At 40.9% G+C, this 19,379-nt stretch overlaps 1 protein-coding gene across 5 annotated transcripts in view; it reads left to right on the plus strand.

Annotated features, from left to right (window-relative positions):
* Positions 1-19,379, plus strand: part of slc12a5a (solute carrier family 12 member 5a) — a 156,774-nt gene that overhangs the window by 91,810 nt on the left and 45,585 nt on the right. For all 5 annotated transcript variants that reach the window (XM_034138758.1, XM_034138759.1, XM_034138760.1 and 2 more), the window contains exons 2-3: positions 12,776-12,876; positions 13,364-13,501. In XM_034138758.1, the coding sequence (XP_033994649.1) occupies positions 12,776-12,876; positions 13,364-13,501 (239 nt within the window). The remainder of the gene's footprint in view (positions 1-12,775; positions 12,877-13,363; positions 13,502-19,379) is intronic.

Here is a 19,379-nt window from a genome sequence, read left to right on the forward strand (position 1 = left end):
GTAATAAATCTTGTTAATCACACGCCTGTCAGGACTGGGATTGACTTGGTAGCTTGAGTTATATGCCCCTCTCTGCTCACTGATGTTGTTGCCTTGCAGATCAGCTGAATTATGCTGTTAGTTCCTTTGCAAATTAGTCTGATGTAGATTTATCCCCCTCAGCCTCTCGCCCCACCATGCCAGCTTGCCCTGACTTTCAAAGATGATGGTGAAACGTTTCATTGAAGTTATTTTTGGCCACGTTACATAATGTGTCTCTCCTTCTGTCTCTTCAGATAAAGTGATATGATGCTGCGCACTTGGCAGAAAACTCAGCACTGTGGTACTAATTGTGGCGTATCACAGAGATATTCCAGGATGTTTTAGCACCAACCCGCAGCTGCTGGTCAAGAATATCGCTTAAGACGTTTACGGTACGATAAATGTGTGCCTGAGTGTGCTTTGCTTTCATTTTTGAGCAGTTGGAACCAGGCTTATCAGGCCAGTGGAGGCAGACAAACCATCTGGGACTGTGGACGTTTTCCCAGTAGGCGAATCGACCTGTGAACCAGAAGTGGGGCCAGGAAACACAAAAGATGTCATGCTGTGAATTTGCATGAGATAAACCAGCCGACTCGATAATGTTCTGCATAAACTATGACAGCGTGGACCTGCCTGGTGAAATACATTAGGCTGCTTTTTAAAAGAAATCTACAAAACCACCTCACCTGAATTACAATGCAATCTAATAGATACTAAAAGCACTTCTTTCCATCGCCAAGATACTGAAATGTGACATATTTCAAATGAAAAAACGACATGCTACTGCTACATTTTGAGGAATCTTCCCGTTTCTTTTTGCTATTAATCAATTTTTTGTTTGGTTAAGAAAATGTGAGAAAGTACACACTCAAGATCTGTAATTTACAATCACGTAAGACAAAGACAAGCAACACATCTTCACGATTAAGAATCTGATGATTGATTGTTCATTGAAGTGTCTATTTGTTTGTCTCCCTTGTCGTTTTCCTTTAATTATATCTCGTTTTAGTTCTCAGAGTTTGGTTCCGTCTCTTAGTGGAACAGCGATTCTCCCCTGTGTGTAAGATTGGTTTTCTGTGTCCACCACAGCCCTGCCTGCCTGCCTGTTATTTTTCTGGAGGAGAGAGGGCTCGAGGGGTGAGAATAAAGGCATGAAGGAAAGAATAGGAAGCAGAAGGGGTAGAGAGAGGTGTGGGGAGAGAAGAGACTACGGGGATGCTGTATCACACTTTAGAGGAAAAAGACCAGAGAATGAAATAAATGAGGAGAGGTGCTGAGGAAAGAGGACGTGCCCTCCCCTTGTTGTCCTTTGGGGCTTTGGCTAGATTGCTTTCTCTCTGACTTGGAAGAAGAGGTGGGGGAGGATTGAGAACATGGCCGCAGCCTGGGGGGGAGGGGGGGTTGGTCAGCAGGGAAGGCACTCAGGTGTTAATTTGCACCTCCATTCTCACCTCTTGCATTCCATCACAGAGGCAGAGAGCTGCAGAGCTGGCGAGATGATGGCCCTGTCACCTTCCATCAGACCGCGCCATCCCATAAACCATCCCTGCCATCTATAAAACTTTGCTGCAGGCGATTGGATCGCGCCCCCCCCCCCCAGCCCCCTCTCCCTCCCTTCTATCCCTCTCTCTGACTCAGCCAAGATACCTCTCTCTTCTCGTCCTGTCACAGGCTGCTGAACCCTCTTATAGGAAGCCCCTTGTCCAGAATTGTGCCAAATGTAATAAAAGTGTGATAGCGCTTGGCTTCTCGTCCGGACCTGGCACCAGGGCCCCGCAAACGGAAATGATGTCTCCGAGTTAAATTGGTTTCCTGGCATGTGATAAGTTGGGGTGAATTTTTAATCCATGACCTCATGAAAATATGTCAATCTCCCAGCTGCTATCGTTTCTCCCATCCCGTCACCTCCGTCTCTCTCCCCCTGCTTCTTGCCCCTTTGTCTTTCTTCTGGCTACGCCGTTCTTCTAAAAGTAAAAGATAGCAGGTGTGGGACACCTTCGCTTCTCTTCCAATTACCTCACCAGTGTATAATCCTACCCAACCTCACCCCTCTTCCCACTCAATCCTTTTCCCTCCTTGACGCTCTCACTCCCTCACCTCCACCCACGCCATTCCTTCTTTCTGTTTTTTTTCATCTCTTTCCTTTATCCTGCCAACACTGTTAGGCTCTGTGGCTCACCAATTACAGCAGCAGCTAGCTACAGTGAATCCCACAGGCCGGCTCCACGCATGCAGGAGGCATGCAGCGGGCTGACATGACACAGGGTGTTCTCCCAAAGCCAGCGCGCCCCCTGAGGGAGGCTGATAGCCAGGCTCCACCGGGGGCTCAGTGTTACTGTCTGTACATGACTAGCCATTCGCTGCGCCTCATACCAGGCGGCTTCCTGCCTGCCTGACACTCTTCTTGTCAAGTGAACACGCTGAAAGGCTTGTGGACAGGCGAACAAGCCAAAGCATGTCTGCAGAGTGTTTAAGGCTTTTGGTTTTAAAAGTTTAAACGCTGATGTGCCAGCGTGTAACTACTTTTGGGTTTGAAATGGAGTATTGTGAGCTTTTGAGAGAGGCTGTGTGTGATAAACAGACACTCATTTCTATTATCTAAAATGATTTTTCTACAGTGTTGTCGTGACTTTAGGCCTGCCAGCTCTCTATTTATTCTTATCTTAAGCATATACATTCAAGACTCTTTACACTAATATGTTTTGTAATCTGTTTTTTGGGTCAAATGAAAGGAGATTCTTATCCAACAAATATTAGCGCCAGAGATTATTGAACGGTATTCTATGATAGTGTCAAAAACAGAAGCAGAGAAATAAATTGAATTATGTCATAGCCTGATGAGACACCGATAAGAAAACAAGTACCCACTCCTTATGGTGTATCGTGAATACAATTCTAAATGTGCTTTTTCCCTACATCGTGTCATGGCTGTTGTGACCTCCCAACAGCGTTTGTTCATCTTCTTCTTCGTCGAGATATAGCTCGGGTCAGCCAGTAGTCACAGAGATGAACAAATAAAGAGGGGAGGGACGGCTTAGTTTTTATTTGCCTGTCAGTCTCCTCCTGCATACAATCACCTTCTATATCTGATGTCAGATAGGGAGGGGGATGCTGGGAAGGCGTCGCAGCGGCCAGCCATTAAACAAAAATTAATTCTGACTCGCACAGCTAGAGGCAAGGCAGCGGCAGAGCGGGGGAAATTGGACCAAACATACACATTCATCATCAGACGGTGACATGTGTGGAGAGGCCCGTTCGCCATGTTAAGCTGCTGTACAACCTCATGTACATGCACAGGCATCCTTCTGCCTCCCTCTGCCGCCAGCCAATCAGCTGCTGCCAGCTCAGGAGCCAATCACGACCAAGGATTCTTTGAGATGTTGAGTGACTGAAGAGAAGGGACTGTGTCAAAGTCGTACCCTGTGAGGCAAGGCTGCATTAAAATGCATACTGAGCCGAGGCACAAGCCTGAATACTGAGCAGTGCACAGGTCCTGCAGCAACACTGAGGGAAGAAAGAGCCTATTTCCTGACATACATATATATATATACCATAAAAAGACATCATATGAGAGCAGAAGGGAACAAGAATAAAAGAGTTATATGGAAAGAGTGGGAGAAGGAGAGAGAAAACCGAGTGTGAGATCCCGTTATACAAGGCTGTTGTGTCTCTGATGTAGTGCTGCAGCCATGATAGGACGAGTGAGAGAATATCTATTTCTGACAGTGTGTGGGGGCAGATGTGGGCATGTAACCATATGCTGTTGCTATTTTTCTCTATGTACATTGTGCGTGTGCTTTTGAAAGAGTGTAAATCGCTTGCAGTATTTTCGCAGGTATTTTCTCACTTCTTCCTACCTTCATACCTCGTTATAAATAGATGTCTGATAGAGAACACAATCAATGCTTGTGTCATAAACCGGGCAAACTGGGTATTTTGCATTTATACAAATTGTCTGACTTTGTGCTGATGGAGGCAGTTTGGTTGCAATCGATTGGAAAGGTTAAACCAATTGAAGGTCTATGGCTGGTAGTAAGTTAATGTTATCATCTATCATCTTTGACCTTTATTGTATCTTGATAACATGATCACAACTTCATCATTTTCTTAAATATTGGAGAAACTTCTATTTGAAAAACTAATCAAATGAATTATTTAAGTTGGCAAGATAAGTAAATTAATTGTTTAGATAATTAGATCATCCAAAGTTAATCAACCATCGTGAGAATATGATTTTCGATTCTTAGTTGAACAAAAATAAAATATTTGAAGGCATTATTCTGGGCTTTTAGAGTATGTGAGAAGCAGTGTTATTCTCTATTGAGAAAATAATCCTCAGATTAATCAATAGTTATAATCATCCTCCTGCAAAACTCAGCTGTTTTTTATAAGATACGATGAGTTATACCAGAAATATAAATGCATACATTCTGCATACAACAACATGTAAGTAAAATACATTATACTAGATTGAATATTTGATTCATCATTTAAGTGCACAAATGAATTGAGGAGACGTTGTTTCTATGCGTAGTGTACATTTGTCATATTTAGTTGTTTCAATATTGGAAAGATCTTGTTAACATTCAATTCAGATTTGGTGTAAAATGTAACACATACCCCTGTACCTCTGTGTGATCTGTTTAATATTAAACTGCCTTGTAACTCAAAGCTCTTACATGTAGGTACATTTAAGACAAAACTCCTTGTCCAGAATTGCACATGGATATGTTTGGCTAGATGTTAAATCGCTGTCAATCCTGATTTGACTGGAATTTAGATTAATGTGACCTTAATCCTTCACCTGACACCACCCACCATCCCACAGCTGAGAGAGGGACGGAGGAAGGAAGGAAGGGAGGGGGGGATGGGGATGGGAGAACTCTGCCAATGATTCCCGGAGATAAATGAAAGTGTTTCTGTCGTGATGTTTGGAGGGGGACTCAGTGAGCGATTCCCATGACCTGTTTGTATTTTGGCGATGCACCAGGGGAACAATGGCGGGGAACGCAGCTGGAAAATCCAACTCTGTATGTTCTTAATTGTTTGTTTCCATCCCACTAATTCCATTTAAATGCCTCACTCTCTTCCACTAGATACAGCATTTCTCTCTGGAAACAAATTAAATGTCTCCGCTAGCAAATGTACTCACAGTTCCCTCCACTATGAGCCTGAGTAACAGCCAAAGGGATCATCCGTATTTACTTTCATACATGACAAAATACATTTTAATACATTTTGGGTTATGTAAACAAACTCTTGCCAAGATGAATTAGCCATGTCCGTTTTTCTGCTGCTGCACAACACCATGAGTGTGGTCTGCGCCAAGCATATGTACCATAACATATTTAGAAACACAAACACACATACGGCAAATCAACAAGTGCTCCCCGAGCCCCGGTTGTGTCAGCTCCTCAAGAATCACCATCTATTGCTTTGGCTTTCCCCTTGAAGCCGGTCCGCAGAGAGAAAGAGCAACGTGGCCGTGTGACACAGAAGAGAGAGAGCAATAACTGACTGTTGCCACCTCAGAGTCGTGCACCGAGGATCGATAAAACAAAGTCAAATAGTTCGCACCAACTAATCCTCTGCGGCTCTGTTCAAAGATCTGCGGGAAAACAGTGAATGGACCAGACCTCCACTCATTTGTAGTAAGTCATATTTACTCTCAAACACTCAAAGTGTCCTGACTCCTGGTTCATACTTACAATCGAAGCAGAGAATGTATCTGGTGAAGAAAAACACAATAGGATAAGACTCTAGGAAAGCACTTTTTCAAATATATAATCTAAATGCTTGTTTCACCAAGTACAATTTATGTGCATAATTTGTCAAAGATTCTGCAAAATCGCCCAATAAAGGGGCTATGGACTAATTAAAAATAGTAAATAATACAGTATATAAAACATGTAGTATCCTATTCCCAATCCTCAAACAAAATACAGTAGAGTTAGATAGGGAATTAAAAGACTCACAAAATGAATGATGAGGTCAAATTGGCCCCATCATAACCTCTGTTTTAGAATAATATGTTATCTAGAACTGAAACAATGAATATACTTGTTGATTGCCAGATTAACTGCTACCGAAATTAAACAGACTAATGCATGGAAATAATCATTAGTCGCAGCCTTAATATTGGCTATTTACCATGAATCAATGAAACATTTAGTCATTAAAATGTCATGGTGGTTAAATGTTGAGGATGCCCATCGATACATCCCAAGGTCAAATCTAGATTTTGCTCCAAACTGAAAAGCAGCAAATTCTAAACAAATGGCAAGTAGCACACCACTAGCATATTTATATAGTAAACACATCATTTTATTATATTAACTAGATTACATAGCACATAGAATAACGTAAAAGATTAGGAATATTCACGACTAACCGTAAGAAGTCCAGAACAAGAATATGAGAGAATAGTGTACATGCAGAGTTTTTGTTTGTCACAGATTTGGAAGAGGGTCGCCTGCTCAGTGAGCAGTAAGGCTCTGGATTTTGACCAAAGATAGGGAGAGGCTTTGGCCCTAGCCACACGGAGACGATAACGAAAATGAATGAATTCGATATCAAAAAAGTCTTCCGTCCACACGCAATCGGCACCAGAAACGTGTCCGTCCACACGAGACCGCTCGACCCGTTGGAGACGCTGTAGTACATATGCCGGGCCTGTAAGTGGCGCTGTACTTCCGCCACAAAATACACCAAAAGCAGCGAAGAAGACTTCACGAGCATGCATGGTTGCCCTTCTGTTTATTCTCCGCGGTGGATTTAGCAGCAGAGGTGGGGAGAGAGGCAGGGGCCAGGGCTCTGGCTCTTTTTCTCCCTCCCCGAGGCAAGCGTGTGCTCCTGCTGTAAATCTCCCCGGCAGTCCACCAGCAGATGACAAACACCCACCTCTCCGCCTCTTCCAAGGGACGAGGGGACCGTGCGGCAGAGTTTCCGTTTGAATCTTTTTCCGTTAAAGTTAAAATCTTCCGGACAAAATTATAAAAGTGCCGATCAAAGGTCTTCTTTGTTATTTATTGAGCTTTAAAACAAATGAATAACGACTCTATATAATAATATAAGAATAATATACGGAGTCTCTCTTTTCCTCCCCCTCTCCCGTCAGTATTTTTGTTATCAGGAAATGATCGTATAGGGCGTAATCACGGAGCCGTTTGGCCCCCCAGAGTGTTGCGTCCACAGATCTACCCACCTTGGGACCCGTTATCGTTATCGTTTCTGCGTTTCCCTGTCGGCCTCGTGTGGCCGAACCGTCTATAGATAGAGAACTGTGGCGGATACGACCCGTATCGTCTCCATGTGGCTGCAGCCTTTGATAGCGAGAGCCATTGTTGGACGGATCCGATCAGATTGAAGGGGGATAAGCTGCTTGGGGGATGTAGTCAGAGCAAAACTCTTTTGCGCACTGTCAGTTTTCCAAAACGGGGGTATCCATCATTCCTTTGATGGCGCCGTTTTAATTATTAGGCGATGAGGAGAAATGGGCCGTGGAGAGATAAGTGATAGGATAGAAAAGTTGTTTTTGGGCTTTAGCCCTTCAGATTTACAACTGTGTGTGTGTGTTCCCATTAAGATCACTTTTGATCTTATAAGAAGCACCCTGTGTGTTTGTGCTTTGATCCTTCGAGACACTCTTTCCCATTCCCTCTATAGAGTGGCGAAGTCACGCCCACCTACTTCCGGGTAATGGGACCTTATTTCGGAAAAATTATGCATTGAAGTCAATGGGGAGAGAAAACTTATCTTTCGATCCCGTTTGAATTGTGCCATGAATTACACATATGATGTTTGTCAATCTTAAAAAATAATTTCCATGTCAAAAAAGTCACAGTTTGTCGTAAAACTGTTGAAATATAAGACTATGAAAAATACGTAACTAGAAAGACTACAAATCCCAGAGTCGCGTAAGTGATGTCACAATTGTTTTCCTCCACCATTCAGATACCTAAGATCAGTGCAATATAGATATAATCTATCTATATGGCGCTGGCTAAGATAAGATAACTTTAACAAGATGCCTGTGTGCTTAGTACCAGGTTGTTATTATACCAGCAATGGGTCTTGCTCGTTCTTTTGCTTCCCGTCTGATGAAACGACCAGGAGTGGCTTGATCAAGTTAGCTACCTAGCTAGTAGCTAGCACGTTAGTTAGCATTACAGCCTTGTCATTTTTATTAGCCTTAACAAGAAGTAACATTAAGTAACCCAAAATGTTAAACAGTAAGAGTAGTAGTCATATTTCGTGAACCCTTTGACTAGTACTGTCACCGGTGTGATCATTCTATAATACACAATTTAAGCCCGGGGGAGAAATGCTAACGCTAACGCTAGCATCGGCGATCTTCTCTACTTCATGCTATCTGCACAAATGGTTGACATTAAACATTAAAACGACCAGGCAGTTCAGAGAGAATCGAAGGCAGGCAGGCAGCTTTGCATGACATTCTTCAGGACGTGTTTCATTGTGGTGATAGTGAGGATAGTCAATCGTTTTGTTGACAAGACAGTAGTGACGGCCATCTTGGTGACGTGTGTTGTTGACCAGAGATGTAGTTCATTGAGCGTTTCACACAAACAAATGTGTTACTTCACAGTTTTACGACACTTTTTTTTTTTTTTTGACTTGCAAAATTATCTTTTAAATTGACAAACATCATATGTGTAATTCGTGGCACAATTCAAACGGGATCGAAAGATAATCTTTCTCTCTCCATTGACTTCAATACATAATTTTTCCGAAATAAGGTCCCATGGAGGTCCACCGGAAGGGGAGGGACTTCGCCACTCTATAGGTTGATAGTAAGTAATAAACTGAGACATAATATATTTTTGTATAATCTAGTGTAATTTTACATATCTAACAAAGGTTATATGTATATTACAAGGTAATATAGGAAAAGCACTCAAGTTGTGGGTGCATTAGCTGATTAACATCAGCTGTTTCATTAATGCCTCACCACATCCATCAGCTGTTTGGGTATCAGCTACATCCAATCATATTCAAGCGATATGAGCTGTCACATTTTACTATGGCTGCTGATTCATGCCAACATAGTTTGCTGTCACAGCTTCCTCCCCCACTACAAAATTAACTGTATAACCACTTGCTGTAAATGAGACACAAAACGAGTCTGTCATGCAAAACAATCTCCCAACAAACCTTCCAATTTAAAACAAATATTGTTGTGTTGACCACATTGCCGTGTCCCGGATCAGATTTGGTGTGAGGAACATTAAAAGCCCTGTCCTAAGATAAGATAAGGGCTTTCCTGGACTCAAACCATCTCGGCTGCCAACAATAAATATAATAATATTAATTAATAATATTAATAAATAAATATAAATAAATATAAATAAGCTATGAAGAAACAGAAAAATAACGGTAATAATAATGAAAGAAGTTAAATTAAATGGGAAATGGATGAATAGGTGAATTAATCATAAAAGGAAGAGATGTGTGTGTGTATATGTACATATGTGTGCATATATATATATATATATATATATAGAGGTATTTATTTATTTGACTATCTATTTATTTACCTATTAAACAATGAAGTATACCTATATTATGAAGCAAATCATGTATAAATACAACGCCATATGCATACATCAAATGTAACTGACACTGTAATCCCCCTACCCCCCACCCTTCATGTTATGTCCTGTCCTACTTGTAATATATGTGAGCCATGTCCTTGTCCGTGTGTTTTTGTCTTTTGAAAATGTTTAATAAAATATAAATGTTAAAAAAGAAAAAGCCCTGTCCTGTGATCCAGTCAGTGTAGTGATTCCTCACCTTGATCTGAGGCGCCAGGCGGAAACAAACAAATTGATCAATTCATTGATTTATCATTAAGTCTTTAAAATGTGTGCAATTTCACCAATGGTACACCTTGAAATTGCTTGTTTTGTTCGACCAACCTTCTAAAACCCCCCGCCCAAAAAATCTATTTGCTTGGATTATAAAAACAGCCCAATTATCCCTTCTGGAGAACACTTTGAAAAATGTGAGCAATTGGTTGGGAGGGCCATTACAATTATCTTCAATTTTTCCATTATATATTTTTTATTTTTTGTCTCATGTCACTGATTTTACATATAATGATATACAACAAAGAGAAATGGAAAAAAGGGAAATTATAAAAGAAAATATAAAATGAGCAAATCTGCAAATCAAAAAGTAGTGAATGTTCTTCTAAATCAACAGATCTACATGTCTTGTTAAAAGTGTATGTACATTTGATATAGTGCCTCGAAGTAGGACAAGGAGACAACATAAATATATAGTAAATAATAAGTGTAGCAAGTTGGTTCCGTGCATGCTTCTCCGTTTAGTCTTTTCACGTCATCATCTCTGCTCATGCATGTGAATCTCATCTGCTGTGCACAACCAGCCGGATATCTTTTGTTTTCACAGATGCGTGTAGCACTCCTTGAGAGGCATATCCTCCTCACACGGTCTGAAGAGGGAAAAAAAGCCCAAGTTTTTTCAACAAACATCTAAATAATAAACACGTTCTGAAAACCCCTTTGCAGGATGCTCTGGCTTCGTCTTTTAACCGCGTGTGCATGTTTTTTAACCTGCCGGTCAGAGAGAGCTGAACCCTGAGTGCAGCAGAAGCTTTTACATTCCACAGCCAGGGAGACATAAGTGTGTCTCCCTCTCTCCTCTCTCCCCCTTCTCTCTCTCTCTCTGCGGGTTGCCATTTCAGGTCTGGCTGCCTCGTCTTTGTCTGTCTGAGTCCATATCTCTCTCCTTGTCACAATTCGCTCTGGCCCCATCTATCTGTGTCGCTCTCCATCTTCTCATCTGCACCCTCATTCCTTTGCTTTCACTCTCTTTGTATTAGCTTCTCCTCTGGCTGCTTCTCACTTTCTTTTCGTGCTCTTTTCGTGCCCCGAATATCCGAGCGCGGCCCTCCTTTCTCTGCGTCTCCGTCTGAGTGGCCCTATTGCTCTGTCTCTGTAGAACAGTGTGCTGGCTGTTAGCGGTGCCCCGACGTCATGGCACATGGCTGCAGTGCCCTGGCTATAAATAACTTGTGGAGCTCAGTCCAAGACAGGACAGAGAGCCAGAGGGAGAGCAATCTGCCGTCTCCCTCAAGAGACGCTCCAAGGAGAAGGCGCAAATAAGAGAGCTTACTCAGAGCAGCCTTCGCCACCGAGACCTTCAATGTACTTGGTGAACAAAGTGGTTCTGAATTCAATTATTTTTTCTAGACAAGAGCAAACGTGTGGTCAGGACGCAGTTCAAGTGCTTGTGCTAATCAAGACTTCAGCTTCAAAAAGGTCTGGTGTCAAATAACAGACATGATTTTCACTGGAGCCACAGGAACAAGTCGTGGTTCCTAAAAAGGATGTCTGCAATCATCTGCATTGATTGCAACCATTGTTCTCCATCTCTGTCATGGTGGTGGATTGTTAATAGTGCAGGGGTTGATTTACACTATTCTGCAGCACTGCTTTTACACTGTGTGGATGACAAGGCAAGGTTATGCATTCATTTTGATGATGATTGCAGGATTACTTCTCTTGTATACTATTTTCATTCTTCTTTTGGATTAAAACACTCTCCGCTTAAACTTTCGGTCAATTTATCTCGATAATCATACTTCGAGAAAAAATCCGAAATATTAATAGTTTTCAGGTTTTCATGTGAGAATTAGATTCTCTTCTTATTTTAAATTAGTTACTGTTGTTGTAGCTTCCATTTCGCCAAGGATCGTGTAGTTATATTATTTTACCACCACAGGTATCTGATGTAGAAGCACAATTAGCTTTTAAAATCCAGGCAGAAGTGCAGGCAAATGTGTATTACCTTAATTATGTGTATTATAGTATGCACCTGCAGTTCTAACCCATTAAGCCAGCTGAACAAATACTTGTTTAAAATGTCCAACCTCTACTACGCCTCCCAAATGAATCCTGTGACTACTTCGCAATGAACACGTTTAATTGCTGGTTATAATAAAAAAGAAAGTTTAGAAATTGGTGAGATTACATTATCGGTATTTTCACATCAAACAAGACTTAATTAGCTCATCATATCAAAATAAGAAGAATTTTCACTTGTTGTTTTTCTGCGTGGAACAACCAGTATGCAAAATGCTGTTTGCGATCCATTTAAAGCTCAATAGGTAATCAATGAGCTCGTCAATGTTGTTCCTCAAGAGGCGGACGCTGCCCTGCACATATTGTTTGTTTTGGAGATTTGCCTTTTGGCTCCAGTCTGTGAACTTGTGGACAGATGCTACTCGATGGAGTCATGATGCCTACGGCGAGCTGTCACTTAAATAACATCACACTGATTCCACTGTTCTTTGTTTTGAGGGTAAAAAGCTGCTGAATGTTTCTTATTATTTCCCTACCATCTCCTCGTTTGTCACTGTCGCGAAAAACTGATTGAGATGTTCCAGTTTGCATTCTTCCCGTGGCCATATGGAATATATAGCGCTGCACATATTGGGAATGCACACTCCATTAGTTATGGTTCTGTTCGCCTGCATTTCTGGCTGTGGGCGCTTTATGGAGACGAAATAAAAGCTTTTTCTCCCACTTTCAGCTTTTCTCTCTGTGTGTCTTTCTTTACTTGAACAATAATGTTTAAATATTTAAAAGCCGGTCTGCTCTTGCACACAACACGGCTCTTTTGACACGAATAAGCTCATGTCTGGTCTGTGAATTACTTCTTTCTTTCAGTCCAGTCTAAATCTAAAGGTGTGTGTTTCTGTTTTTCCCAGGTGACAGTAACCCCAAGGAGAGCAGCCCCTTCATCAACAGCAGCGATGCCGCCGCAGAGAAGAGCCAGCAGTATGACGGCAAGAACATGGCCTTGTTCGAGGTACACACACACACACACACACACACACACATCGATTTGTTAACGCACACAATCAGGCTTGATCGTAAAAAGCAGGAGACACTCAGTCTCACAGTTCAGTGATTGAATGGGGGCCCTGACATCTATTAATGAGGGTAATTACTTTGTGAAGGGCATGTTGGAACCTCAGGTTAATGCTAGCAAATATCACACTGCTACAGGAAAGAAGTACACACACTGCACTAATGTTTTTTACACTCTGTACTCAGAGGAGTTTCTAGACTAAACAAGAAAAACCAAAAAAAATCTGAAAAGACAAATGTAGTTTTCAGGTGGGTCGGTATTTTCAAATGTGGTGTAGCACAGTAGCTGGTTCACATGGCTGAGTGGGTTAACATGTCCAACTGCAAAAAGGTGTAAACTAACAGTCTTTGAGGCTAGAATCTACTAAAAGAACCTGAATGTATCCCTGACTCCAGCCCTCCTGTGTGTGTGTGTGTCTCTGCAGGAGGAGATGGACACCAGCCCCATGGTGTCGTCTCTCCTCAGCAGCCTGGCCAACTACTCCAACCTGCCCCAAGGTAGCAAGGAGCACGAGGAGGCCGAGAACAACGAGGCGGAGTCATCGCGCAAGAAACCTGTCAAGGTATTTGACAGAATTCATGTATAAATACATACAAAAAAGGGCACACAACACTGTGTTTACTTATCCCCTATATATGCTGTAAACAGACAATTCCAGGGTTGTGGTGAAAACACAGCTTTACTTGGTTTATTAAATGGCTATGCAGCAGTGGATTTTGTTGGTACATTTGATTTAAATCCAAAAACGTTTAATTACTATGGATTTGTATAGTCCAAATAATTAAATGTATCTGTGTTTTTTAACTTTCAAATAACTAAATAATACAACCTATAGTCAGAAACCTTAATAATCTAACTGAGTTGTTGCTTGTGTAAACTATGGTGCATTAAAAACAGCATATTTACATTTCATCTTTTCCTTTATCATGTAAATCATATTCTGAGCTCCAATTTACTGTAAACCATGGTGATTTGGGTTTTCTATAGTAGAAACACAACAAATCCTCAAGGTTGTTGAATCTGGATAAAACAATCAGGTGAAAACTGCCTATTTGAACAATGATTATGTTTTATTTCTACTGAACTGAGAAGAGATTGGCCTTAAGTGTGCTGCAATTAAAACAAAAGCACTAATGGGTTATCTGGAGACACCATATATTATACGTAAAAGGGAGGTGTTCTCTAAGATTTATTCAAATTATTGTAACGGCTGAAGTGTTCATCATCTAACACATTTAAATATGTTAAAATGTGAGTCAGACATTCATGCTGCAGCTTTCCAGATATGTTTACGTTGCTGCAAAACACATTTGATACAGTGCCGACTAATTATTTGTCTGACTACAAAACGAAATGTCAAGCTGTCTGCTCAAAAAGGTTTTTGTTTTAAAACATAATTCCTTCTGAAAAAATGACTACAATTAACTTTCACACAGTGTGCATGCATCTCTTTGCTGTAGATGTACCTCTGCTCTAATATTGTGTAATGTGCACCCTGGACAACTTGTTCACCCGAGGAAGGTTTTTATGCTTGTTGCCAGGAGATGGTAATTAATTGTTACCAAATATAGATTTGTACTTTTCCGTTACATCACGAATCCCTAATGGCAGAGTTTATGGTTGTTTTGTTAAAGCACTCACTGGAGAGAAAGTGAAACTTTTAGAACGTGTCAATCATTCTCTGTTGATATTATAAATCCCCTGTTCGTGTTACTGGATTGCATCTTAAATGCCACTCACTAATGACTTCCCTCCACATCATCCCATGGTATTTCTGCTGTTGGGTGTTGAGATGCCAGCAGGAAGGAGTTTACTTCTCCGCTCTTGACAGACAGACAGCCAGCTACATTATAACTCCTGTGGGAAACGGTGGATTTAGCAGCAATGTTCCACTGACGCTGATAATGATGACGATAATGCAAATAATGAAAGAAGACTTGGAAAAAAGAGTCATATCCTAAGATATTGCGAATAAGACTCTGGTCCATGTGAGGTAAAACACAGTTTTGATATTGTGAGTGTCCGCAGCAGTGACAGGTTGACAGCTTGCCTGTGACTTTTGACCCAGTCTGTCTTTTTAGGTGTCCAATCAGCCTGACATTCTTCTGCTTATATATTTGTTTTCTCCTCACATGTGTCAGTCCCTTTTCTGTTTTTTCCATCCACTCAGTGAGGTTTTTCCTTCCTCTTTCTCACCTTGAAGCAAATCATGATGGTGAGCTTGAATACCTCCTGATATACTGTCTATTTTACCCACTGTGAATCACTGTGATGAGTTGATTTACAGCAGATCCTAAGTGGAAACACATTTCCAACTGGAGATAACGATTCTAGGTACAATCAACCACACAGCAGTATTGATGTCTGTGTGTGTTTATCTTTCTACCACAAATTATAATTACAAAAATGCCATGAACAAACAGTTAAATGTAGGGAAATTGTTTTAGAGTGTATCTTAAGGTCCACTTTCTTCCTTCATCTTGACATTGTATTTCAATATTTTTCCACTCATTTCTAGTGGTATTAAGCCATGCAGATCGATTTAGGGTTTTTGCACAGTACAATTCCAATTACTTTTTAAAACATCCCCAGCATCCTCTCTTTCCAGAAACAATTTTCAGTTCAAGATAATCCATAGACAAACATTTTCCACTGGAACTTATTTCTATAAAAAAAATATAAGAAATCAAATTCAAACTAATTTAAACTTCATTTAGTGTGTCTAGATCAGGGATGGGCAACTTTGATGGTGATGGGGGCCACATAATTGATGTACTGGCCACCAGGGGGCCGCAGATTCACTTGGAACACACACAAATTCCATGTATTGTATGTAATTATTAACGAATATACTAAGATATTTCACAATCTTTCAGGGAACATCCTCTAATTAGCTCACTAAACAAATATCACTTCACAGAAATGTTATTTAATTTTTACAAGTGGCATGTTTGTATTGAACAGGTTATTTAACAGTGGAATACAACTATTTTAAACTATTGGAAAGCACGGAAAATGTGTGTGCATTGAGATTAACCATTAAGATGACATAAACATGAAGTCATGAACACTACCCAGACATTAGTTGTCTAACTTGAACCTAGCTAAGACACTTGTAGCCTGTCTCTGCATTCCCCTTATTCCACAATAAGGGGAATGTCAACACAGACACCTGTCAACCTGCACTCTGCTGTTCCTCAGCGCCGGTATTTGAAAACATGTACGCAGCTCGCGACGTAACTAGGAGTCTAGTGGACGGTATCAGTACTACAGGTAAAAAAATATATATATATATATATATATATTTTTTTTTTTACTTGTAGTACTGAAACAAACCCCCGGGCCGCCATTTGCCCATCCCTGGTCTAGATGGTGACAGCAACAACAACAGTATCCACATGGGAGTTGAGCATCGATTCAGAGTGTTTGCTTCTGGTATATCCTCTTGGTATCCATTTGTCCCAGATGTAGGGTGTATTTCTCTGTCTCCCTTCGGCTCGGCTAACCCTGGGAGCTGGTCTAATCTTCCTCCTGTCACCCCAACCCCTTCAATACTTTAATTAGTCTGCACGCTACACCAAGCTGCTGCTTCTCCAATCAGCAGCCCATTCCACAGGCAATCTCTCCATCGCCATGAGAGGCTTTTCATTAAGGCAGCCTGTGGCGTTTTATCGCTCACACAGCGACCCCTCTCTCTCTCCTTCCCTCTCTATTTCTCGCTCCGCTCCCCCTCTCTCGTCCTCGCTCTCCATCTCCTGCATCATCGGTCCTCGGGGTGAGCGAGTGAGTGAGTTGTGAGCGAGGCAGCGGCCTTTCTTTGTCGCAGTGTGAAAGCCAAGATCAGAGATTTGGTTGGCATGTTGCATGAGGGAGCATTCTGGAGGTCGCGCAGGTTCAAATAGAAACCAGTCGCAGCTAATCTCCCAGCGGTTTTCTTCTATTCCCTGACCTTATTCAGTTGGAATCTAACATTAAATGATCTGCAAAGGCTAAAATCCCAAAGTTCCCTTCAGAGGGAGTTTCTCTTCCACACACTTCCTTAATTGCTCCATTGGACTCCTTTTGTTCATTTCCTTAACATAGTGACATTGTATACTTGCATTTCTATTGGCTTGCGCTCCACCACATTGTACATGATAGCCTAAGTGGCGGGACATCTCTAAGCAGTTGACCAATCACAACAGAGCTGTCCAGCTAACCAATCAGAGCAGACTGGGCTCTGGTTTCAGACAGAGGGTGAATTGAGGGGGAAATTAGGTGCTGCAGTATTAGCAAATAAAGCACTTTTTCAACATTAAGTTATGTAAACATGTCACCTTAAAAGTACAAGGTACAAATATAAACCTGAAGATTTGCATAATAGGGCTCCTTGAAAACAAACAGTGCATTACAACAACATTTAGAGCACATGAAATCAATGTTGGATGAAATGGCACACTGAGAACTGACTTTGCATGTTGGCATCGTTTAGTGTTGTTCTGGTGTCTGAACTGCACATTTACTGTTTGATTCCTTTTTACTGCTTTAATCAGAGTCGTTTTTCAGTTGCAGCTTGCTTTCAGTAAAATAGTCTAAAAAAGAAAAACCTTTATGCTATACTGAAATGCACCGAACAGCATACAGACAGAAGCAGCAACTAGCTGGAGCACATAATGCAACCTTTAGTAGCTATATAGGACACCAGATACTTCCCTCTACAAGTGGAGAACACACAGAACTAACAAGAAATTGAATTTTGGACAAACAGTATCTTGTGTTAGATACATGACTCCAAATGAATGCTAATGTGTTATATCTGCTGGATTGGTAAATGGGCAACACAATTCCCAACTTTATAAGATAACACGTCAGTGCTGTTTTTAGCGCGGCCCGCAAGACGTCCAAACAAATCAATAAATGCAGGTTTAGAAACCAAGTAAATCTTTCTAACTAAGATAAAATGTAATTAAGCAGAAAGAAAGGGAAACATAATACACAAGATATACAGTTTCAGGCACAGTTATGTTTCCCAAATGTAATAAAACAATGCAGATGTTGGAGGATAGAAGCTTTATGCGACATTTTCCAAGGGGTGTCCCCAACTAAAGAAACAGTGTCGCCTAATAAATGAGTTCAATGAAACACTAGATCTGTACAACTGAGTTCTTCCAGAAACAGAATTATGTGAAAGCACCACTTTACATGTTGTGTTTACCAGACATGTGCTCATACGTTTCTTGGAAATAAAACGACCAATTAACCTAAGAGGGGTCAGCCTATGTTCAAGACCAGAGGGACCTGCTAATATTCTTAATTATCAGAAAAGTATTTTGAACTTTATTCTATTGATTTGTAAAAAGAGCAGCACTTAAAAATCTCATCCATAAGTAAATGAAAGCCATGAAGAGATGCATAAAAATGAATAATGTGTTCAGTTCAGTTCTCCAGGTTCGCATTAGACATCTGGCAGCCGCGTCCTGAATATGTTGCTGTTGTCTAATGATCTTTATGGGAACACAAGACAAGGGGACTTTTAAAATTGTACGAGATGAAAATTAGATTCTTAAAATCTGGTCTGGAGCTCTAATCCTTGACATTTGTTTTAGTTATTGCCTTTGCATGGTTGCTAACCAAAAATCAGTTTGAAATAGACCAGATTTCTGACTTTGTTCTTACTAAGTCTTGTGTATAGACCAAACATCACACAATACAAATCATGAACCTCTTCACTTTTATATGATAGAAGTAATTTTCTAGACGAGTGCTCCTCCCAAGTACTACAGGAACATTATTCCATAAGCTCTCTGTCTCTTCTTTTTTTACAGCGTAATGTTCCCTCGTATAAATGTTGTCTCCACGGTAGGTGTTTTATGACCTCTGCTCTTATTCTTGCCCTCACACTCGCCTCCCTCCCTCCCTCCTTCCCTCCCACTTTCATTAGACCGGTGCATCATATCAGTATTCAGATAGGCGCCCCGCTGAAGGATGTACCCTGATTAATGTCAATTTGTGTTCTATATTACAGCAGCGTGCACAATCACAAGCTCACAGTGTGGCTAAACTGAGATTTCACACCTCACATTTTGTCCATTTAGTTAAGACAGCAGGCTAACAAGCTCAGAGGAGGTTTTGTTCTACAGGGTCGGCCACAATTATATCAAACATTCATCCATCTGTTGAAAATGTCTTTGATTAAAGGATCCAAGAGCACAAGATGGTGTCTTCTGATGGCTTGTTTTGTCCAAGGAACAGCCCCAAACCAAAGATTTTAACTTATAGTCATGTATGACAAAAAACAGCAGACATTGTGTTCATCTCAGAAGCTGGAACATGCTGATATTTGATTACATTATCTAACTCTTACTTGCTTATAAAAAAACATTACTGATAATCAACTCCTAGAATGATTCTGTAAAGGTTTCTGTTGACTTTGGTGGGTCATAATGTGTTAATTCTGGCTT

Source organism: Trematomus bernacchii, unplaced genomic scaffold (genome assembly GCF_902827165.1).
Source record: "Trematomus bernacchii unplaced genomic scaffold, fTreBer1.1, whole genome shotgun sequence".
In the NCBI taxonomy this organism is placed as follows: domain Eukaryota; kingdom Metazoa; phylum Chordata; class Actinopteri; order Perciformes; family Nototheniidae; genus Trematomus; species Trematomus bernacchii.